This window comes from Phocoena phocoena, chromosome 6 (assembly GCF_963924675.1).
Source record: "Phocoena phocoena chromosome 6, mPhoPho1.1, whole genome shotgun sequence".
Lineage (NCBI taxonomy): Eukaryota > Metazoa > Chordata > Mammalia > Artiodactyla > Phocoenidae > Phocoena > Phocoena phocoena.
In genome coordinates, this window is record NC_089224.1 from 58,753,191 (window position 1) to 58,778,362 (window position 25,172).

A 25,172-nucleotide genomic window follows, 5' to 3' on the forward strand; every position below is an offset into this window, starting at 1 on the left:
GGTGCAGTGGTTGAGGGTCCGCCTGCCGATGCAGGGGACACGGGTTCGTGCCCCAGTCTGGGAAGATCCCACATGCCGCGGAGCGGCTGGGCCCGTGAGCCATGGCCTCTGAGCCTGCGCGTCCGGAGCCTGTGCTCCACAACAGAAGAGGCCACAACAGTGAGAGGCCCGCGTACAAAAAAACAAAAAGGTAACAACGTTACAACAATTATAGTGAAATTAATGCAACTCAAAAGATACATCAACTTTGAAAGAAATAACATTTAATCTGGAAATAATCTTTCAGACAATTTCTCATGATAGTTATATTTTGTAACGAAAAAAAAGAGTCCACTATTTTTTTTTTTTTTGACCGCTCCACGTGGCATGTGGGATCTTAGTTCCCCGACCAGGGATGGAACCTGAGCCCCCTGAATTGGAAGCATGGATTCTTAACCACTGGACCACCAGGGAAGTCCCTAGAGTCCACTATTTTTTAAATTATCTTTGAACTTCAGAATATCAAGAAATGTATATTCTGTTAATAAGTAAATCTTTAAAATCTGTTTAATAATTTATACTACTTCAAGTATATTTTAGCTTCATGACACTATTTATTTTTTCAATCAACATATATTGAAACAGCACCTACCATGTCCCAGATACTGTACCAAGCACTGGGTACACAGTGGAACACAAAACAGAGACTGTCACCTGAACAGCTACCTTCAGGAAGAGTCAATCTACAACTAAGCCACCAGAATAAAAAACAGAGATATGAATTTAAGATAAATTCCCTCTAAATAGAAAACTGACACCATGCTACGATAATCAAATGGGCTAGAGATGATAATCAAAGTTTCTCCGTGACAAGAGAACACAGGACTTTGAGACTCTGTACTCATCAATATTTTGAATCACCATGTATTATTAACAATGATTGTCTCTGGGAGTTGAAATTACGCATTTCTATAATGTTTGAATTTTTAAATAAGCATGCATTAGTTTTGTAACGTTTCTGGCCTTCCTTCAAAATCCATCTCAGTAGCACCTATGAAATGAAATTACACTATTCCAATTAACTACCACAGAAGGTTTACCTTCCTTTGAAACCCCACAGAACTTTCTCATAATAATTATGATGATTTTTAAGGATATTAACCAACATTTTCTAGTAAGTATTATCTGATTATTTCCAAGTACAAACAGTCTCTTGAAATATCAAAGTAATCAAGTAGAGGTTCTACTAAATGAACTAAGCTATTTAATACTTTTTTTAAATGGATTTTTATTGGAGTATAATTGCTTCACAATACCATGTTAGTTTCTGTTGCACAACAAAGCGAATCAGCCATGTGCATACACATGTCCCCAAATCCCCTCCCTTTTGAGCCTCTCTCCCATCCTCCCTATCCGAGCCCTCTAGGTCATCGCAAAGCACAAAGCTGATCTCCCTGTGCTATGCAGCTGCTTCCCACCAGCCAACTATTTTTCATTCCATAGTGTATATATGTCGATGCAACTCTCACTTCGCCCCAGCTTCACCCTCCCACCCCATGTCATCAAGGCCATTCTCTATGTCTACCTCTTTATTCCTGCCCTGCAACTAGGTTCATCAGTACCTTTTTTTTTTAAGATTCCATAATATGCGTTAGCATACGGTATTTGTTTTTCTCTTCCTGACTTACTTCACTCTGTATGAAAAGCTCTAGGTCCATCCACCTCACTACAAATAACTCAATTTCGTTTCTTTTTATGGCTGAGTAATATTCCATTGTATATATGTGCCACATCTTCTTTATCCATTCATCTGTCAATGGACATTTAGGTTGGTTCCATATCCTGGCTATTGTAAATAGTGCTGCAATGAACATTGTGGTGCATGTCTCTTTTTGAATTATGGTTTTCTCAGGGTATATGCCCAGTAGTGGGATTGCTGGGTCAAATGGCAGTTCTATTTTTTGTTTATTAAGGAACCTCCATACTGTTTTCCATAGTGGTTATATCAATTTACATTCCCACCAGCAGTGCAGGAGGGTTCCCTTTTCACCATACCCTTTCCCGCAATTATTGTTGCTCGCTTTTTTGATAATGGCCATTCTGACTGGCATGAGGCGATAACTCATTGTAGCTTTTTGTTTTTTGGGGTTTTTTGTGGTACGTGGGCCTCTCACTGTTGTGGCCTCTCCTGTTGCAGAGCATAGGCTCCGGACACGCAGGCTCAGAGGCCATGGCTCACAGGCCCAGCCGCTCCGCAGCATGTGGGACCTTCCTGGACCGGGGCATGAACCCGTGTCCCCTGCATCGGCAGGCGGACTCTCAACCACTGCACCACCAGGGAAGCCCCTCATTGTCATTTTGATTTGCATTTCTCTAATAATTAGTGATGCTGAGCATTTTTTAATGTGCCTCTTGGCCATCTGTATGTCTTCCTTGGTGAAATGCCTATTGAGGTCTTCCAGCCATTTTTTAACTGGATTGTTTGTTTTTTTGATATTGAGCTGCATGAGCTGTTTGTATATTTTGGAGATTAATCCTTTGTTGTTTCATTTGCAAATATTTTCTCCCATTCTGAGGGTTGCCTTTTGTCTTGTTTATGGTTTCCTTTGCTGTGTAAAAGCTTTTAAGTTTAATTAAGTCCCATTTGTTTATTTTTGGTTTTATTTCTGTTACTCTAGGAGGTGGGTCAAAAAAGATCTTGCTGTGTTTTATGTCAAAGAGTGTTTTTCCTATGTTTTCCTCTAAAAGTTTTATAGTGTCTGGTCTTACATTTACATCTTTAATCCATTTGGAGTTTATTTTTGTGTATGGCGTTAGGTAGTGTTCTAATTTCATTCTTCTACATGTAGCTGTCCAGTTTTCCCTACACCACTTACTGAGGGTTTATCAATTTTGTTTATCTTCTCAAAGAACCAGCTTTTAGTTTTATTGATCTTTGCTATTGTTTTCTTCATTTCTATTTCATTTATTTCTGCTCTGATATTTATGATTTCTTTCCTTCTACTGACTTTGGGTTTTCTTTGTTCTTCTTTCTCTAGTTGTTTTAAGGGTAGGGTTAGATTGTTTGAGATTTTTCTTGTTTCTTGAGGTGAGATTGAATTGCTATAAACTTCCCTCTTAGAACTGCTTGTGCTGCATCCCATAGGTTTTGGGTCATCATGCTTTCATTGTCATTTGTTTCTATGTATTTTTTTATTTCTTCTTTGATTTGTTCAGTGATCTCTTGGTTATTTAGTAGCGCACTGTTCAGCCTCCATGTATTTGTGTTTTTCACAGTTTTTTTCCTGTAATTGATTTCCAGTCTCATAGTGTTGTGGTCAGAAAAGATGCACGACTTCAATTTTCGGAGGCTTGATATGTGACCCAAGATGTGATCCATCCTGGAGAATGTTCCATGTGCACTGGAGAAGAAAGTGTATTCTGCCACTTTTGGGTGGAATGTTCTATAAATATCAATTAGATCTATCTGGTCTATTGTGTCATTTAAAGTTAGTGTTTCCTTGTTTATTTTCTGGTTGGATGATCTATCCATTGGTGTAGGTGGGGTGTTAAAGTTCCCTACTATTATTGTGTTACTGTCGATTTCTCCTTTCATGGTTGTTAGAATTTGTCTTATGTATTGGGGTGCTCCTATGTTGGGTGCATAAATATTTATAATTGTTATATCTTCTTCTTGGATTGATCCTTTGATCATTATGTAGTGTCCCTCCTTATCTCTTGTAATAGTCTTTATCTTAATGTCTATTTTATCTGAAACGAGTATTGCTACTCCAGCTTTCTTTTCATTTACATTTGCATGGAATATCTTTTTCCATCCCTTCACTTTTAGTCTGTATATGTCCCTAGGTCTGAAGTGTGTCTCTTGTAAACAGCATATATATGGTCTTGTTTTTGTATCCATTCAGCCAGTCTGTGTCTTTTGGTTGGGGCATTTAATCCATTTACATTCAAGGTTATTATCGATATGTATGTTCCTATTACCATTTTCTTAATTGTTTTGGGTTTGTTTTTGCGGGTCTTTTTCTTCTCTTGTGTTTCCTGCTTAGAGAAGTTTCTTTAGCATTTGTTGTAAAGCTGGTTTGGTGGTGCTGAATTCTCTTAGCTTTTGTTTGTCTGAAAAGCTTTTGAGGGACCTCCCTGGTGGCACAGTGGTTAAGAATCTGCCTGCCAATGCAGGGGACACAGGTTCGATCCCTGGTCTAGGAAGATCCCACATGCCACAGAGCAACTAAGCCAGTGTGCCACAACTACAGAGCCTGTGCTTTAGAGCCCGCAAGCCACAACTACTGATCCCACGTGCCACAACTACTGGAGTCCATGCTCCGTAACAAGAGAAACCACTGCAATGAAGAAGGAAGGCAGCCAAAAATAAATAAATAAATAATTTTAAAAATAAAATAATTATCTTTTAAAAAAAAAAAAAGCTTTTGATTTCTCCATCGAATCTGAAGGAGATCCTTGCTGGGTAGAGTAATCTCGGTTGCAGGTTTTTCTCTTTCATCACTTTAAGTATATCCTGCCACTCCCTTTTGGCCTGCAGAGTTTCCACTGAAAAATCAGCTGATAACCTTATGGGGATTCCTTTGTATGTTATTTTTTGTTTTTCCCTTGTTGCTTTTAATATTTTTTCTTTGAATTTAATTTTTGTTAGTTTGATTAATATGTGTCTTGGTGTGTTTTTCCTAGGGTTTATCCTGTATGGGACTCTCTGTGCTTCCTGGACTTGGGTGACTATTTCTTTTCCCATGTTAGGGAAGTCTTTGACTATAATCTCTTTAAATATTTTCTCAGACCCTTTCTTTTTCTCTTCTTCTTCTGGGACCCCTATAATCTGAATGTTGGTGCATTTAGTGTTGTCCCAGAGGTCTCTGAGATTGTCTACAATTCTTTTCATTCTTTTTTCTTTATTCTGCTCCTCAGCAGTTATTTCCACCATTTTGTCTTCCAGCTCATTTATCCGTCCTTCTGCTTCCGTTATTCTGTTATTGATTCCTTCTAGTGTATTTTTCATTTCAGTTACTGTGTTGTTCACCTGTTTCTTTGTTCTTTAGTTCTTCTAGATCTTTGTTAAACATTTCTTGTATTTTCTCAATCCATGCTTCCATTCTATTTCTGAGATTCTGGATCACCTTTACTATCATTACTCTGAATTCTTTTTCAGGTAGATTGCCTATTTCCTCTTCATTTATTGGGTCTTATAGGTTTTTACCTTGCTCCTTCATCTGTGACATATTTTTTTGCCATCTCATTTTTTTTTTTTTTTTAATGAGTGGGATTGTGTTCCTGTTTTACTGGTTGTTTGGCCTGAGCCTTCCAACGCTGGAGTTTGTAGGTTATTGGGTAGAGCTGGGTCTTGGTTGCTGAGATGAGGAACTCTGTGAGACCTCACTTCGATGAATATGCCCTGCTGTCTGAGGTTCTCTGTTAGTCCAGTGGTTCGGACTCAGAGCTCCCACCGCAGGAGCTTCCCCCTGACCCCAGGCTTGCAAATCAAGATCCTGCAAGCTGCATGGGCTGGCACAAAAAAAAAAAAAGAGAGAGAGAAAAATAACAAAGTAAAAAATAAAATTAGACTAGGAAACTAATAGATATGTTAGAAAGAATGTAAAAATAAAAATATAGATGAGTCAACAACCAGAAGGTACGTCAGCACCACAACAGTAAAAAAGAGGAGGAAGGAAAGGAAAAAAAAAAAGGAGGCGGGGGAAGGCCTTGGCTGTGGAGAGCGGGAGCCTAAGCAAGGGTGAGATCTGGGCAGTGGGTGGGGCTAATGTTCAGGACCCACAAGGCTGGAAAAGGCCCTGGGGGCTGTGGGCGGTGGGGCTTAGGCTCAAGGAACAGAAGGGGCCTGGGCGTGCCCCCCTACCCCTGGTCTCAGAGGGCAGGGGACCTCACCTGGGAACCCAGCAGGCTTCCTGGGCTCGAGTGGGTGGGACAAATGCCCTCCTCTCCTCTCCTGCACCTCCGGTCTGGGATCTGGGAGGGCCCTTCCCACCTGCCTCTCCTGATCTCCCTGGCCTCCCTCCTATGCCCCCAGGGCCAGTGCGGCTGGTAGGGTTGGAGGGGGGGCACCTTGGAGAGCAGGGGAACAGCCTGGGAGTTCAGCAGGCTCCCCATGGCTGAGTGGGCGGGGGCAATTGCCCTCCGTTCCTCTCCAGCTTCTCCCGGAGGGCCCCTCCCACCTGCCTCTCCTGATCTCCCCGGCCTCCCTCCTATGCCCCCAGGGACCCACGTGGCCTGGAGGGGGGTTTTGTAAGCTATTTAATACTTTAAGAATGACTCTGGAAATAGGCACTAGAAAATGGAGAACAGAATATGGTAAACAGTTTGTACTTATAAAAAGTTGGATAGGGACTTCCCTGGTGGCTCAGTGGTTAAGAATCCACCTGCCAATGCCAGGGACACGGGTTTGAGTCCTGGTCCAGGAAGATCCCACATGCCATGGACAACTAAGCCCATGTGCCACAACTACTAAGCCTACTCTCTAGAACTCATGAGTCACAACTACTGAGCCCACATGCCACAAGTACTGAAGCCCGCACACCTAGAGCCCATGCTCCACAACAAAGAAGCCACCGCAATGAGAAGCCCACACCACAACAAAGAGTAGCCCCTTCTTGCCACAACTAGAGAAAGCCCGTGTGCGACAACGAAGACCCAACGCAGCCAAAAATTAATTAATTAATGAATTAAGTTAAAAGAAAAGAAAATATCTTTCTAACACTGGGTTAGGAAAAGAAAAAGTTGGATAAAATTGCTTCTGCAATCTTGTTTTAGCATTGAACTTATTAAAGAGTTCTTAAAGAGTATAAAAGCAAACAAGTCTAGTCCAAATAAGTTTCACATTCTCAATCAATGAAATCTGAAACGACGAGGCTTTACTAATGCCTATGAAAAACAACTCAATTGTTATAAAGCAGAAACTAACACACCATTGTAAAGCAATTATACTCCAATAAAGATGTTAAAAAAAAATTCAAGAGGGACTTGAATTAATTATAAAATGTCTAATTGCTTTGGATTAGCCAGAATGCTCCATAATAGGAACTTCACACAGAAAAAAGATTCTTCAAGTACCATCAAGTGCTTACTATGTCAAATATAAAATTTTTTTTAAAATATCAACTAAATTTATCCAAAGGACTTAATCTCATGAATACCCATCCAGAGAATTTAGACACTGATGTTTTTTGGTTGGATGATTGGTTGGTTGGTTTTGGGGGGGTATTTTTTTTCCAGATTAATATTTTGATCTAAGGCCTTAACCACCATATCAGAAACTTTAAAAAAAAAAACAGTGGGGGGAGGCAATTTAATAACAATCATAACTGTGATAGTTTCTAAAATATATCCACAAATTCTTTGATACACCTCCCTTCAAGACTTACAGCTTAATTCTCCTCCCCTTAAGTATGGGCTGCATTTGGCTTATAACAAATAGAATATGGCAGAAATGACAGTCAAGAAACAGGTCATGAAAAGACATTGTGTCTTCATCTTGGTAACTCCTGGATCACTTGCTTTGGAAGAAGCCAGCTGCCACAACACGAGGAGCAATTCATGTGGCAAAGGACTCAGGACTCCAGCCAACTGCCACGTAAGGGGAGCAATCTTGGGAGAAAATCTTCTAGTCACAGTCAAGCCTTCAGGTGACAGCAGCCCCAGCCCCAGATCAAAAATTAGAAGGAACAAAGTTATGAATTGGGTCATGGTTTATACCTGGAATTTATCCACCTTTAGAAGTTATCCTAATTTTTAAAGACAAACTTCTTTTAAAAATTTAATTGCAAAATATAGATAGCACACATACAAAAAATGTATAGTCACAAATATGTAGCTTTGTGAGTTATTATAAAGCAAGTGACAGCAGCCCCAGCCAACTTGAATGCAACCTCAGGAGAGGTCCTGAGCCACAGCCACCTGGCTGAGCCACTCCCAGATTCCTGACCTTAAGAAACTGAGATGTTAAATGTTTATTGATTTAAGATACTAAGGTTTGGGGTGATTCGTTAGATAGCAGCAGGTGACTAACACAATACTGGTGGCCCTTCAAGTCATTCAAGGATTTTCTTTTTAAATTACTCATCTTCTAATATATATAACTTATCATTTAAGACTTAAACATTGTCAGGACTTCCCTGGTGGTGCAGTGGTTAAGAATCCGCCTGCCAATGTGGAGGACACGGGTTCGAGCCCTGCGCTCCAGGAAGATCCCACATGCCATGGAGCAACTAAGCCCGTGCGCCACAACCACTGAGCCTGCACTCTAGAGCCCGCGAGCCACAACTACTGAGCCTGCGAGCCACAACTACTGAGCCCACGTGCCACAACTACTGAAGCCCGCGCGCCTGTGCGGGAGTAGTTACACCATGGAAATAGGCAAAAACCACAAATCAGGGTTCCCCCACCTCCCCGGAAAGTTGTTGGAGCCCATGCTCTGCAACAAGAGAAGCCACTGCAATAAGAAGCCCGCGCACCACAACGAAGAGTAGCCCTCCACTCAATGCCAACTAGGGGAAGCCCACGCGCAGCAACAAAGACCCAATGCAGCCAAAAATAATTAATTTTTTTAAAAAAGAGGAATGCTTTTTAAAAAAAAAAAAAAGACTTAAAGATTGTCACACACAGAAGAAAATTTGCCTAACAAAGATGAATCAAGTGTAGAATCAAAAACTCATGGCAACTAAAAGAGAGGAAAAAAACCATTTACAAGTATTATGAATGAGATGATAAAACGAGGAACAATTTCCCTAGCAGTAAACTAAAGTAAGTAGGCAGGCAACCACCTGAAAAACAGAAAACAGTAACCGTTAAATGAGGACTGAAAGAGATTGTGCAGAAGACTCCTGCTTTTCACCACAAGCTCCCATTTACTTGGTTACTTACCATGTTCACCTATATCTTCGCAAGAAATAAAAATAGTAAACTGAATCTACTCACTTGCCACTGTTGGCCAGCTGCCTGAACTCCTTCACTGTCATGGCTTTTTTCTGGATGTTGTATTGAGTGAACAGTCCTGACTGCCCTGTGACCATCTGCTGAATTGGCGCTGGAATAAGCAAATTGTCAATGTCATCATAGCACTGCCTTGGCTTCCACTCCTTAGGAGGAATAACCTAAAAGTAAAATGATAAAGTATTATTTGGAAAACATTCCAGGTAGTTACTTAGCTTTCCTATTCCAACAGAATACAAGTGAAGAATTTCTCAGCATTTATATGACAAATATGTAAAAGAACTGTGAAGATTCATATTAAAGGAAATGCTTGCATTCTCCCAAATATTCACCTTACTGACATGACTTTTTTAAAACAGCAAAATTTACTGAGTACTTACTATACAAAATACTGTACTTGTATTAATTTATTTTTTAGTGGCTACTGTTAACCTCTCTGTTTTAAAGGTACAATTGAGAGACACACAAAAGTAAAATAACTTGCTAGAGTTCAAGTGGTGTTTATAGTACCATGAGAAAAATAAGTATTGGTTTAGTTGATATCTTTTCTTTAAACACCTCTCACACAATATGGCAAATCAGAGTGGTGTGCAAGTAAATGTTTAACCAACAACTTTCCGGGGAGGTGGGGGAACCCTGATTTGTGGGGTTTGCCTATTTCCATGGTTGTAACTACTCCCATCATGGCCAATTTGAGCTTACCAATGTGATGTCACTGAACATGGGGCTGGAAAAGATGTGCACTCTCAATTCTCATGTGCCTGTATGAAGTAGCTCAGCACACCACTGCTTTCCCATAGTATTTCAACACTTAATTACTAACAGTGGAAAGATCATCAACAGTAAAACCAAAAATACATAATCATATGATCAAAAATTAGAAGGAACAAAGTTATGAATTGGGTCATGGTTTATACCTGGAATTTATCCACCTTTAGAAGTTATCCTAATTTTTAAAGACAAACTTCTTTTAAAAATTTAACTGCAAAATATAGATAGCACACATACAAAAAATGTATAATCACAAATATGTAGCTTTGTGAGTTATTATAAAGCAAACACCAGAGTACCCACTGCTCAGGTGTGAGAAGTAAGATACTTCTGGCACCCCAGAGATCCTGGTACCCTTTTCCAAATACATCCCCCTCTTACTCAAAACATGGTCACCATCATGGCACTTACGCTATTAATCTCCTTGCTGGGCTTTATAGTTTCATGTCTGTGTGTAAACCCTAACAACAGTTTTTTAAATGTACAGAAACATAAGCATCCATATATACATACATTCTTTTTTTTGTTTTTTTTTTTTTGCAGTACGCAGGCCTCTCACTGCTGTGGCCTCTCCCATTGCGGAGCACAGGCTCCGGACGCGCAGGCTCAGCGGCCATGGCTCACGGGCACAGCCGCTCCGCGGCATGTGGGATCTTCCCGGACCGGGGCACGAACCCGTGTCCCCTGCATCGGCAGGCGGACTCTCAACCACTACGCCACCAGGGAAGCCCCCTATACATACATTCTTTATCTTTTATATTTTACTCAATTTTTTTGTGAAATTCAAATATGATGACCTAGGTAACTGAAGTTCATTGACTTTCATTCCTACTTAGTACGCCTTCGTATAAATATTTATTTGTAGGGGTGACTACTTGGTGGTCACTTGTTTTTCTTCTAATTATTGGCAACTGCAAACAGCACTATTAATATTGCTGTATGCATCTTCTGCTGCATGTGGGCACACGGTTCTCAAATACACACACGCACAGACCCTCCTCACAGTGAAACTACTGGGACACAGGATATGTACAGATCAAACTTAATCGTTATTACCAAACTTTTGCCAAAGTGGTTGTACGATTTCATACTCCCGCCAGCAATGTGTGAAAGTTCCTGTTGCTCCACATCTTCATCATCACTTTGCATTGTTGATCGTTTAAATTTTAGTCTTTCTGGAAGGTGTGTAATGGTACTCAAGTGTGGATTTTATTTGCATTTTCTGATAACTAAAGAAATCTCTTCATATATTCACTGACCCTACAGATATCCTCTTTCGTAAAGTGCTTATTCAATCCTCTTGCTCATTTTACTATGGCACTGTCAGTCCTTTTCTTATTAATGTATAGAGATTCTGTATATAGTCTGGTTATTCTTAGAAGAATGTGAGTGTGTGTGTGTGTATATGCAAATATCTATATGTATGTGTGGGTACATATATCAAATATCTTCTCTTACCCTGTAACTTTCCCTTCAACCTTCTAAACTATATTTTGATAAATATAAGCTCTTAACTTTAATATAATCCAATTTCTTCATTTTTTGCCTTGATCTTCTGTTTAAAAAATATATTTTTTCCTACTCTAGGGCATGAATACATTCTATTTTGTTTTCTAAGAGTTTTCAGGTTTTGTCTTTCACATTTTATCTACACTGCACCTGCAACTAGCTTTTGTGAAAGCTTTAAGTCAAGCTTCATCAGATGAGAAAACCTGGAGTCGGGGAAGGAGTGACTTGGCCAACGTTATACACCTGATAAACGACTCTATTAATTCAAAAAAGAGGTGGGGGGAGCAGTCAAGTCTAAAATTAATTTAATTTTCATCAGCAATATGGCAATATTATACATTTTATTTTCTCCAAGGTATGTTAGCTTAAAATGAGCTAAAAATACATACTCAGTATTTTAAAAGCATATGGACAATCGCACCAAATGGATATGGATAAACATACTACATTGTCTTGATCACATATTGAAAGGGGAGAGGGCAGTATTTAAGAGTGTTATAAATACTAACTTTTTCTTCATCAGAAATAAATGTGAGTATCCCAAAATATAAAACACAGATTTATTCAGGCTCCTGTTTAGAAATATATCTACAATCAAAATCAATATTATGTTTAGAGTTAAATATTTTCCTGTGTTGTGAAAAACAAGGCAGTTTTTCACCCCCAAAAAATTCTGAACCAAATTTTCTTCTCTCAAGTTAAAGAAGGAATACATTTACAAAACTCTAAATATTACCTTTGAGAATATTTTGTGCATGTGTTCATTTACTTCAATTAAAATGTTCAGACAGAACTTTAAAAATCTGTAAGCTCAGACGTATAACAAAAATCTTATTTTTTAACTACAATTTTAAATCTTAACACATCAGATTTTCTTACGTAGGAATCGTAAGCACAACATACTTAGGACTTTATATATATATACACATTGCATATTACCATTTCCCCGACCCCAGCCTGGGCCCTATACCAGTAAAAATTATCCAGCTACAATCTGTATTTGCACTACTTATCCTGAACTACGTTGCTATTACTATCATCTACCAACTGAGAAAGGAGCAGGAGGAGGAAGGACGGTGCTTCTCACACTCTTTCTTCACCTTTGGGCACAGATAGCTATCTGCACCCGCTAGGCTACTTGTGAAGCTCTGTATTATCCATAACCTCAGGCCCAGAACAGGCTATGTCCAGAACACTGCTGCCGAAGAATTTAGCCATTGCTCGTATAATAATGCTTCGTCATAACCTTTCTCCACAAAAACAGTACAAGTTTTACATTTAAGGACACTGTCACTTTTCACTTTCGCACCTGGACCACCAACTTTTTAGACAAAAAGTCAGGGTGTCAAACCTCTCACTCTGGAAAAAAAAAGTTAAATCTAAAGTATAAATCTAAAAAATGTCATCAACCAGACTACCCTGGTGGCGCAGTGGTTAAGAATCCACCTGCCAATGCAGGGGACACGGGTTCGATCCCTAGAGTCTGAGAAGATCCCACATGCTGCGGAGCAACTAAGCCCGTGCGCCACAGCTACTGAGCCTGCGCTCTACAGCCCGCGAGCCACAACTACTGAGCCCGCGTGCCTAGAGCTCATGTCCCGCAACAAGAGAAGCCACCGCAGTGAGACGCCTGCGCACCACAATGAAAAGCAGCCCCCGCTCACGGCAACCAGAGAAAGCCCGCGCACAGCAACGAAGACCCAACGCAGCCAAAAATTAATTAATTGATTGATTTTTTAAAAAATGTTATCAAGCAAGACAGACTGTAATCTGAGGCCAAAGTCACTACTGTTGGAATTTCTCAACCACTTTCTTCAAATCATGAATTAAGACCAATTCATTAAATGGCGCATCAACAAAGAATTTCATAGGTGGTTCTGTTCCCCAGGGCTAGCCCTCAAAGTAAACTAGCAACATTAATGCAGTTTTGATCTTTACAATTTGATTTGATTTGGTGTAGTTTTATACATTGGCTATTGCTGTAACTTCCAGAAAAAGAAGGAAATCAGGTGAAACTGAGTCCATGTGACTTGATGTAAAAGATGACAAAAATGACTGGGAATAAAACAGTTTACTGTATTCCTAGTATAAGTAAAAGGAAATTACCACAAGATTGAATAAATGAGTAACTCCAGCTTTGTCAATGAGTCTCACTTAAAAAAAAAGTCTGGACTCAGGTGTGTCTGGTTCAACATTCAGAAAACTAACTGTCGTTCTCATTAACGTCATTCTGTCAGAGAACACCCAAGGCAGCACAGGTGTCCTCTGTGTGCCTGCAGCTCCCTTGTGAGGGTAGTGCCTGCTTCCTCTTCTAAGGTTACTAAACGTGCCCCCAACCACAGAACATTCACTAATCCCAGTGGAACACAGTAAGATATATGTTTTCAGGCAACAAAAGAGGGAGAACAACAGGACAAAGGGCTGCATTCAGAGCCCAGAGAAGAGGACAGACAGTCACCCTAACACCCCTCTGCCCAATAAAGCTCAAAACCTTGCTAACTGGTTCATTTTAAGTTTATGATCAAAATTCTGTGTGTCAAGTGATTCTGAAATATCATTCTCTTCAACTTAAGCATGACTTTTTTTCCTCCTCAAAGACAACCCAGAAATGTTAAGGTTCCAAAAATGAGATCCTTAAGAGCAAACCTAATGAAAAGATTAAGTAAGGATAGTTCATCTGAGAAATCACTATAAACCTTTATCTTCCTTTTCTCTCACCCACCCCTAATCAACTTTCACTCAACTTAATATCCCCAAATTTTAAACCTTTTCTAGGAGTGACCTGAACCATACATATCAAATAACAGACTTCAAGGCAGAGATGTCAGAATAGTCCAAGGTTACAAGCAGCTGCGTCCAGATGCAGGAGGAGGACTTGAACACCAACCCCTGCAGTTCTGCAAGTTCTCTCTGAGGCTACTGTCTGCTTTCAGTGCTACTGGACCTTCCACGGAGATGGGGTTCCAAGGAGAACCCGTGACGAGCCACAGTAGAGAAGGCTCTGCTGGGGCTCAGGAATTTATGTGGTGATGCCAACAAGTCTACAGAAACCCAGATTATAAACTTAACATTTAGAACAATAACAAAACAAAGCAAGTAACAATAAAATCTATTCTTGAGGAAAATTTTAAATTGAACTAGATTTCCATTATAGAAAGATACACCTATCTCAGGTTAAATTCAAATCTAGACAATCTCTCTTTCAAAGCTCTAACTCTGGGCTTATGGGGGCAACCCTGCAATGCAGTCCTCAGCGCCTTAGGGACCACCCTTATGTCCCTGAGCACATCACAACTACCCGTGACAAGACTCCCTGCTTCTGCTCTGCCTCCCCCTCAAATTCATTCTTGATGTAGAAGCCAGTGTGATCTTATCAAAATAATGTCACAAAAATAACAAGTAAACAAACAAGCAGCCACCATATCCTCCTCTCCTCTACTTTAACCCTATCAATGCTTCCCATTGCATTAACTGCATTAATGGATTAACAAGAAGAAAGATTTTGCAAATGTCTTCCTTTGGAAGAAACAAGTTTCCACACCAAGAAGACTAAGCATAACCGAAAGGCCAAGTGATCATTTTCTGGCTTAAAGGATCTGAGGATAATCACCTTTGCAAGACCCGCTCGATGGGCTCCTTTAGACTCCATGTATGCGAGGTATTTGTTGAACTCCCGGAATTCCTCCATGCAGGGTCTGAAGGTCATGATCTTACAGCTGGGGTTGAGTGGACTCTCCACCTTGGCCACCTCCATGATGGCTGGGGCAGTCTCTGCAGAGAAGATGATGCGGGCATCAGTGCTGAGTTATTGGGTGGTGAGGTCAGTGGTCATTTCTCCCAAATAGCAGGTAAGCTCCTCCAGCAAAAACTCTTCTAGTTACTTAACCATTCCCTTCTACCACCCTGTTAGGGAGACCCCCTCATCTCTCCCCAGACTCCTGAAAAGAAAAACTGCCTCTAGTTACTCCTCCTCCCAAGCTTCTATTCCTGGCATTAAATCACTGACCTAATTATATTGCTCTCCTCCTCAGAGTCCTTCCTAGAAAGAATGAATTTTCTAGGGACTTCCCTGGTGGCGCAGTGGTTAAGAATCCTCCTGCCAATGCAGGGGACAGGGCTTCGATCCCTGGTCCGGGAAGATCCCACATGCTGTGGAGCAACTCAGCCCGTGAGCCACAACTACTGAGCCTGCGTGCCACAACTACTGAAGCCTGCACGCCTAGAGCCCGTGCTCCGCAACAAGAGAAGCTACCGCAATGAGTAGCCCATTCCCTGCAACAAAGAGCAGCCCCCGCTCGCCGCAACTAGAGAACGCCAGCGCACAGCAGCAACGAAGACCCAGCGCAGCCAAAAATTAATTAATTAATTAATTATTTTAAAAAAGAATAAATTTTCTAACTTTGCAAGTTTACAGAAGGTGTTGTTCCTATGCACCAGCTCTGAAACAGACTCTCATCCATGCACCTATGTAAAGGCCTGGTGCCGGCTGAGAGGTTAATGGACAATATTCCACATCCCCAGCACAGGGCTTAGTCAGGTGCACTTCTACTCGTCATGACATGCTTTCCTATAACAACTTACAAACTATCCTGTCCGCAAAACCACCGGACACCAGGCTAAAGTACTGGAGACACAGAAAGGGGTAAGGTTGTCTTCCAAGCTCACTGTTTAGAGGCCGAACAAACTTCTGTACAAAACTATACACAGGAAGGAGTTCCTGACTCCACCTGAGTTACTCAGAAATGACTTCCCTAGAAAGAGGCAGAGTTAAGCCTTATGAGAAGATGCAGAAGCTTGCCAGATGAGAGAAAGAACACTTTACGTGGTGAAAATATTTGGAAGTTTGCAGGGATGGAGAGGGGAGGTTAGCTTGTCTGGAGCTTAGAAAGAAAAGATTATACAGATCAAAGGAGAAAAGTAGGCAGCAGTAGTGTTGCGAAAACACAAACTTAATCCTGCTGTCTATGAACAGCATGATTCCTTCCACAAACATCTACTGAACACCTACTGTGTGCCAGGCACAGGGAATGCCAAGGTGATAAGGAGCATGGGCAGGCATGCATGCCTCAGGAAGGAGTCCGGCCCCACCCCACTTCCAGATGCAGCAACACTGCCTGGCATCCGACAGCTCAGACAGCAAACCCTCTCAGAACAAAGCTTTCCTTTTCTCATCTTTTTATAATAAATTTAATCTGCTTGACAAAAAGAGAAGTTGGGAAGGGATGGGGTAGATAAAGGGGAAAACATGCAAGGGGATAATAAGAAGTTAAAACAGATCAGGACTACAGATGATGTGATCGTCATTTACTGAAGGTTTAAATGAGCGTCTATCTCACAAAGTGCATGTGGGGAGGGAATTCCCTGGTGGTCAAGTGGTTAGGATTAGGTGCTTTCACTCTGGGGCCCCAGGTTTGATCCCTGGTTGGGGAACTAAGATCTCACAAGCCATGCAGCATGGCCAAAAACAAAAAAACAAAGTGCATTCAAGGAAAATGAGGTACATCAAAATTAAACCCTGCCACCCTTCAGGAATTTATAAATTTGAAAATACTCTGTGTGGAGATATATTAATACACAACAGAAAATATTCTGTATTCTCCCTGTCTCAGAAAGGGGGCATGCAAATTACAAACGTTGCACCTAGGGCTTACCTGGTGGCGCAGTGGTTGAGAGTCCGCCTGCCAATGCAGGGGACACAGGTTCGAGCCCTGGTCTGGGAAGATCCCACATGCCGCAGAGCAACTAGGCCCATGCGCCACAACTACTCAGCCTGCGCGTCTGGAGCCCGTGCTCCACAACAAGAGAGGCTGTGACAGTGAGAGGCCCGCACACCGCGATGAAGAGTGGCCCCCGCTTGCCGCAACTAGAGAGAGCCCTCACACAGAAATGAAGACCCAACACAGCCAAAAAATAAATAATAAATAAATTTATTTTTAAAAAATAGTTGCACCTCACCAGCCACTTCCCTTCAGGTGTACATGCCTAAATCCATGGGCTGCAGGATAAAAGTCCACCACTACACAGGATACACATAACCCTCTGGAAGCGTCCAGATCAGGCCCTTGCAAGAACTATCATGGCCTCGTCCACCACCACAGCCTGCATTACAGTGTATGCTCCAATAATACTCACTGATTTTTTTTGCTTCTCTAAACAAGTACAGCTCTCTACGCCTTTGCCCAAATTATTCTCTCCTGTTGGAGCAGCCTTTGCCTGTTTCCTCACCTTTCAAACTCCTGTCCACTGTGGAGATTCCCAACCCTCTGAGGCAGGCCTAGGTGAGCCACCCTGTGTTTCTCGACCTCCCTCTCTGCATTTCTATTACATCAGCTGCCTGTCCCAATGGCACCTACAACCAAACACTGAAGTCCAAGCTACTCAAGGGAAAGGCAGGACCTCCATCTCTTTAAGCCCTGGCATCCCATCTGGTACCCAGCCTGGCTCATAATATCTGCTGCAATAACTATTTGCTAACTGAATGAAGGAATAAATGCCAAAATGTCATTGAAGTATTTACATTAAATGATACCAAATGCAGGAAAAAGGAAAGCACTGGCCCCAAACATGGAAAAGTTACTTAGAAAACAGATTCATTTGACCAGTAATATTACCAGAGTAATAGAATGTAAAAATCTGAGCAGTGAGAAAGGGGAAGAAGTCCCCAGAGCACCTCTTAGAAACATCTGGTACACGGAAGGCAGCCTTACTTTCCCACGGCTGAAGAACAAGGGTGTCCTGCCTCTTCCTCTAAGCAAAGAGCTTGAGAAGCCACTAAAGAAAATTCGGAAATTCAGCTGGTCATTCAACAACTAAGTACTGAGTGCCTGACTGGTGGGTGGACATTCAGAAAGGAATGAAACAAAACCCTAACAGTAGTGGAGTGAAACAGTGAAGTGAAATAAATAATAAGTGCTATGAAGAAGTAAGCCAGGGTAGGGGCACAGAGTGCAAGAGGAGGGGTAGCTGCTTCACACGGGGTGGGCAAGGGAAGCCTTTCAGAGGCCTGAAGGAGGAAATAAACCGTGAGATACCTGGAAGAACATCTGAGGCTGAGCAACAGTAAGAAGCCTCTTGGGCTCTTCAAAGAACAGCGAGAAGTGAGTGTGGTAAGCAAGGGAGAGAATGGTAAGAGAGGACATGGGGCGTGGGGTGAGAGGGGAGAAAAGGGGTTTGGCTTTTACTTGAAATGAGATAGAAGTAATCTTGAGCTTCTTCCCCCTCCTGTACATCATGTTCTAACATGTGTTTCCCACCAACGGGATGACACTGCTTTCTAAGGTAACTGTTCTGGAGGACGTTAAGCAGAGAAGTGAGCTGACTCATTTTGTGATAGAAGTGAGAAACAGAGGAGTCAAGATTCTGGTCTAAAAAACAGAACAATAGCTCTGATAAGAAACTGAAGCAGGGGCTTCCCTGGTGGCACAGTGGTGAAGAATCCGCCTACCAATGCAGGGGACATGGGTTCGAGCCCAGGTCAGGGAAGATCCCACATGCCGCAGAGCAACTAATTTCATGTGCCACAACTACTGAGCCTGAGTTCTAGAGCCTGCGAGCCACAACTACTCAAGCCCATGTGCCTAGAGCCCGTGCTCCGCAACAAGTGAAGCCGCCACAATGAGAAGCCCGCACACCACAGTGAAGAGTAGCCCCCGCTCACCACAACTAGAGAAAGCCCACGCACAGCAACAAAGACCCAACGCAGCCAAAAAATAAATAATAAATATTTTTTTAAAAAAAAAGAAAAACAAGCAATGAGACTGTTAAGATATGCAGCAAATACATAACAATCAGAATTAAACCCTCACCCTTGATCTAGCTTGCTAACTCGTCTGAGAAGTAAACTTTGCCTCTTCCTAACGTCACTACTTCCTTCAGTACACAAAACCAGTTCTACCTCCAAATCAGGTACATTTACTAAAGACCTAGATAGCTTATACTTGGACCTTTTCAATCTATAAAGTTAATACATGATCATGATAAAATTTAAAATGTCAAAGTATCTTAAGATTTAATGTTAATCCCACCACCCGAATCTTTGCCAATATGACAGGCAAAAAAGTCTGGTGCAAAGTTTCATTTCTTTGATTACTAGTGATACTGATCATTTTTGGACATTTATAACCATTTTCATTTCATTTTGGGGTTGCCTACATACCTTCTTTACCCTTAAAAGTTAGTTTATAAATGTTCAGTTCCTTGAGTTTTTCCTAATCCACGTTTATCATTATTAAACTTAGTCATGTTGCTAGGATCAAATTCCCAGCCCCGCTTCTCTCTTTTACCTTTATTTCTCTGAGCCAAGCAGAAAAGAAGGTTTAAAGTGCTCTTGCAATAATGTTCCCTAGTTGGGGAAAGACATTTTGCAAGAAACATCTCTATGATTTTCTACTGAAGGTGATGCAATAGACATTTTTTTTTAACGCTACACCTCTTTACAGACTGAGTCCCCAAAGTGAGTGACAACAATATCTGTGATGATAACTTTGTTATTTTGCCTCTACAGAGCTGGCCCTCAATGTTTTCGAGACCACTCAAACCAAATAATCATATTTATAGTAAGTACCCTAAGAACTTTTTAAATGAACTACAGATCTTTTTCATTAAGTGGAAACAAAAACAAAAAAATCTAACACTAATTCATACTTAAACAACTCACCCAAACCTATTTCCTGAAAAATTTTACCTTATCATGAAGGGAAAACAACTACTCTCCTTATTCTAATAATATATCTCTATTTGGTAATAAAAAAGAAACTAAGGCTGAGGCTTTCCTGCTAAATGTCAATCTATAGCCTATATTGCTTTCCTTATATACACCTGTATTTCTGACCTGTGTCCTGTTGTTTAAACAATTTCTGTGAGAAGAGTAAAAACTGATGGCTCTCACCATGGGAGTATTAGTTTCTTAGACAATGCCTGCCACAGAACTGGTCTACACTGAAGAGGACACTTGGGGATCTACTACAAAGCACAGCCCCCCGGGAGATACAGCACTCACCAGTTAAGCAGATAATGTTCTTGGCTAGAAAGAAAAGGAACCAAGGGACAAACACCAGCTGGGCTAGTGTTCGAAGAGAACTCTGTTCCCACCTCCCCCTGGTTCCTCATGAGGACTTACCCAAACTCTGGAGGCCATCCTTTCCAGTCCTCACTTACTTCTCCTTTCCTACAGTGAGATTTTAAAAAGAAATTGAGCAGCCAAGGCCTGGGCAGAGCAGGTGCTACTACCCTGCTCTACTCCAGGTCCCTGTGAGCCAGGTTCACCGGAAGGAGGGCCTAGGCCCTACCTGAGGCAGCTGGAAGTCTGGCCTTTCAGTTCCAACACTGCAGCTCACCCAGCTTGGTTTCACAGGGAGCTAAGTAAGCGTCTGCTTTGCAGGCAACCTCGGTGAGGCATTGTTATGGGTTGAATTGTGTCCCCCAAAAGACATGTCAAAAACTAACCCCCAATAACTGTGAATGTGACCTTATTTGGAAACTGGGTCTGTGTACATATAATCAAGTTAAGAGAGGTCAAACTCGATTAGGGTGGACCCTAGTCCAACATGACTTTGGTGTCTCCTTATAAAAGGGGAGGAGACTCAAAAACAAACTTATGGTTACCAAAGGGGAAACACAGGGGGAAGGGATAAATCAGGAGCTTGGGATTAACATACACACACTACTATATATAAGATAGATAACCAACAAAGACCTACTGCATAGAACAGGGAACTCTATTCGGTATTCTGTAATAACCTATATGAGAAAAGAATGTGAAAAAGAATGAATATATGTATATGTATAACCGAATCACTTTGCTGTACACCTGAAACTAACACAACATTATAAATCAACTATAATCCAATAAAATTTTTCTTAAAAAGGTGGGAGGGGAGACAGACCCAGAGAGAAGAACACAGATTGAAGCCATGCAGCTGCAAACCAAGGGATGTCAGCAGGCACAACCAACCACGAGAAATCACAGAACAGATTCTTCCCAGATCCTTTAGAGAACGCATGGCCCTTCTGACACCTTGATTTTGGCCTTCTAGCCTCCAGAACCGTGACTGAATAAATCTCTCTCATTTTCAGCTGTATGAGTTTGTGGTAATTTATTACAGCAGCCCTACCAACTAAGACCAGCATCAAAGGCCAGACCAGAGGGAAAGAAGTAGAGAGAGCAACATTCTCCAACCCCAGTTTTATCAACAGTAAAGCGCATGATACTCTGGCCTTCCATTTGACTCCTTCGTCTTTCTCAGTTGGTTCTAGACTTGGGTGGGAAAGGGAGGTGGCAAGCCTCTACATCGGCCATTAGCATCCCTAACCAGGTACTGAACCACAACAAGAACATCTGGCTTTAAAGGCTGCTCTTTCCTGTCATCTGAGGACCCCACAGGCCTGGGGCCCTAAGTTAGTAAGAAAGCAAGACAGCAAAGAAAAGCTCTCGGTATGACGTACTGAGAAGGACACACCACCATGTATATGGCTGTTCCTGCCAAAAATGTAGGTAACCTAAATCTAATCACAAGGAAAAAGCTAAATTAAATGACATTCTTAAAAATAAGTGGTTTGTACTCTTCAAAAATCTCAGGGCCATCAAAGACAAAGAATGAAAAACAGTTCCAGATTAAAAGATTAATGTAGTATGTGATCCTCAGATCATGGACCAAAAAACAAAAATTTTTTCTCTTCTCTTTTTTTTTTTTAAGTGACGTAATGGTATTGTTTTTTAATTTTTGAATTTTATTTTATTTATTTTCTTATACAGCAGGTTCTTATTAGTCATCAATTTTATACACGTCAGTGTATGCATGTCAATCCCAATTGCCCAATTCATCACACCACCATCCCCACCCCCTCCACGGCATTCCGCCCTTGGTGTCCTTACGTTTGTTCTCTACATCTGTGTCTCAACCTCTGCCCTGCAAACTGTCATCTGTACCATTTTTCTAGGTTCCACATACATGCGTTAATATACAATATTTGTTATTCTCTTTCTGACTTACTTCACTCTGAATGACAGGCTCTAGATCCATCCACGTCTCTACAAGTGACCCAATTTCATTCCTTTTTTTTTTTTTTTTTTTGTGGTACGCAGGCCTCTCACTGTTGTGGCCTCTCCCGTTGCGGAGCACAGGCTCCGGACGTGCAGGTCCAGTGGCCATGGCTCACGGGCCTAGCCGCTCCGCGTATTTCGTTCCTTTTTATGGCTGAGTAATATTCCATTGTATATATGTACCACATCTTCTTTATCCATTTGTCTGTCAATGGGCATTTAGGCTGCTTCCAGGACCTGGCTATTGTAAATAGTGCTGCAATGAACATCGGGGTGCATGTGTCTTTTTGAATTATGGTTTTCTCTGGGTATATGCCCAGTAGTGGGATTGCCGGATCATGTGGTAATTCTATTTTTAGTTTTTTAAGGAACCTCCATACTGTTTTCCATAGTGGCTGTATCAATTTACATTCCCACCAACAGTGCAAGAGGGTTCCCTTTTCTCCACACCCTTCTTCTCTTTTACTACAAAGAATATTTGTAGGACAAATGGTGAAATTTGAGTAAGATTGGTAGATGAGATAATAGAACTGTGTCAAGGTTAATTTCTTGATCTTGATAACTGCACTGTGGTTAGAGAATATTCTTGTTTTTAGGAAATATATGATGATGTATTTACAGGTAAGGGGGTATTACAAGTTACTTTCATACGGTTCAGAAAAGAATATGTGTATTATACACACATACACAGTGTAACAGAGAGAAGGTGAAAGTGAGAAAATGATGAGCATGGAACAACTTTAATATTTGGAAAATCTAGATGAAGTGTATGGGAATAACTTTGTCTTTTGGCAAGTTTTCTGTTATTCTGAACTTATTTCAAAATAAAAAGTTTAAAAAATAACAACTAACAGGAGTCCGGTCAAAAGTACGTAGGAACACTTTGGGAGGCAGAAGATAGCCATGGTGGCCCCATGCATCATGATAGAGCCTGAATGGGATGAAAAGGACATCCGTACAAACACAGCAACAGCAATGAGAACGTGGATAAATACTAACTGGTAGTGGGAGCCAAGATTCTCACTCTCAGGGAACGGAGTTCACGAATAAAAAGAGGGAGGAAACTAGAGTTAACTTACGGCACTAGGAGGGAATTTGGAGGTACTGGTTGCTATAAATTCACAGTGTGTGTGTGTTATGTGCATATATGTATATGTACATGTACATGTACAGATAATTCCTTAGCTCTGCCCACTGAGAGGCTTGGAGAGCAGTAACACCCCAGTAGCAATAAGTTCTCAAATCTCTGTTGCTAAATACTACCATTCTCCACTAAAAGGAACCAGGGCTTCTTGGATAAAAGTCTGATTCCATGGCAGGGGAAGAAAAACTACAAGGTGGGCCTGGAATATCTTGTGCTAGAAAGTAAGGAAATACTCAAAATAACAATTGGGACAGGTCAAAAGGACAGAAAAGCCAACTTGAAGGGGCTTCCACGGGCTAAATCTGGGGGAACTGAGCATAAAAATAATTGATAATAATAGACTATAATCAACTAAATAAAGCAAGAAACCATGAGTCTATAGTGAAATAAATACACTGTAAAATATTTTTAAACCTGTAAGTCTATAATATTCCTTAAAAAAAAAAACTGATCAATCACCATTAGAATACATCAACATAATACTCCAAAGATTTAAAATAAAAGGAACGGGGGGACTTCCCTGGTGGCGCAGTGGTTAAGAATCCGCCTGCCAATGCAGGGGACGCAGGTTCGAGCCCTGGTCCAGGAAGATCCCACATGCCGCAGAGCAACTGAGCCCATGCGCCAAAACTACTGAAGCCTGCACACCTAGAGCTCGTGCTCCGCAACAAGAGAAGCCACCGCAATGAGAAGCCTGGGCACTGCAACGAAGAGTAGCCCCCGTTCGCCACAACTAGAGAAAGCCCATGCGCAGCAACAAAGATCCAACACAGCCAAAAATAAATTTAAATTTAAAAAAAAAAGGAAGGGGGACTTCCCTGGTGGTGCAGTGGTTAAGAATCTGCCTGCCAATGCAGGGGACACAGGTTCGAGCCCTGGTCTGGGAAGGTTCCACATGCCGCGGAGCAACTAAGCCTGTGTGCCACAACTACTGTGCCTGTGCTCTAGAGCACGTGAGCCACAACTACTAAGCCCGCATGCCACAATTACTGAAGCCCACATCCTAGAGCCCATGCTCCACAGCAAGAGAAGCCACTGCAATGAGAAGCCCGTGCACCACAATGAAGAGTAGCCCCCGCTCACTGCAACTAGAGGAAGCCTACGCACAGCAACAAAGACCCAAAGCAGCCAAAAGTAAAATAATAAAAAATAAAATAAAAGGAAGGAATCAAGCCTCTGTCCTTCCTGAACAAATGATATTTTAGGTGAGGAGGAGAATGTGACCTCACAATATGTCACTTTGGCATGTGAATTCTTTTGAGCTGAAGGCAATCAAGACCCAGCAGAGTCAAGAAAAATTTTACCTATCCCTTAACTACCTGAAGAATTTAGATTGGGACCCTCGGTCAGAAAGAGAGCTATTACCAGAGATAACTTTTAATCTGAAAGACCTACCTGTACAACAGAGCAAACATCTACTATCAAACACCTGCTCTTCTTATTGTCCAGTGAATTACCCTCCTCACCTTTGAAGCCCCAGGCCCCTACCCCATTCCTTAGCTCAAGATGGCATATGAGCCTCAACTACCCAACCTGCCCTTGGGTCTCATATATTTGGGGCTCCTGTACATATGAATTTAAATCTAGTATTTTTCAAAATTGTTTTTCTCCTGTTAATCTATGTCAATTTAATTATTAGACTAAAGAATCTAGAAGGGAAGAAGGGAAATTTTTTCTGCCAGTACACAGGGTAAGCAAAGAATTAATGGTAGAAAGTTCTTTATAGAAAACTTCCAACTAATAAAAGTAGAAAAAATAACACAATTCTATGAT

General features: G+C 41.3%; 1 protein-coding gene across 4 annotated transcripts in view; it reads right to left on the reverse strand.

The window, feature by feature from the left end:
* KDM4C (lysine demethylase 4C) overlaps window positions 1-25,172 on the reverse strand; it is a 407,190-nt gene that overhangs the window by 352,807 nt on the left and 29,211 nt on the right. For 2 of the 4 annotated variants that reach the window (XM_065879009.1, XM_065879010.1), the window contains exons 1-2: window positions 14,825-14,968; window positions 8,920-9,095 (exon numbers count right to left, since the gene is read on the reverse strand). In XM_065879009.1, coding sequence (XP_065735081.1) covers window positions 8,920-9,095; window positions 14,825-14,968 — 320 coding nt within the window. Of the gene's footprint in view, window positions 1-8,919; window positions 9,096-14,824; window positions 14,987-25,172 lie in introns of those variants that run through there. The other 2 variants (XM_065879011.1, XM_065879012.1) reach the window with 2 other exon arrangements.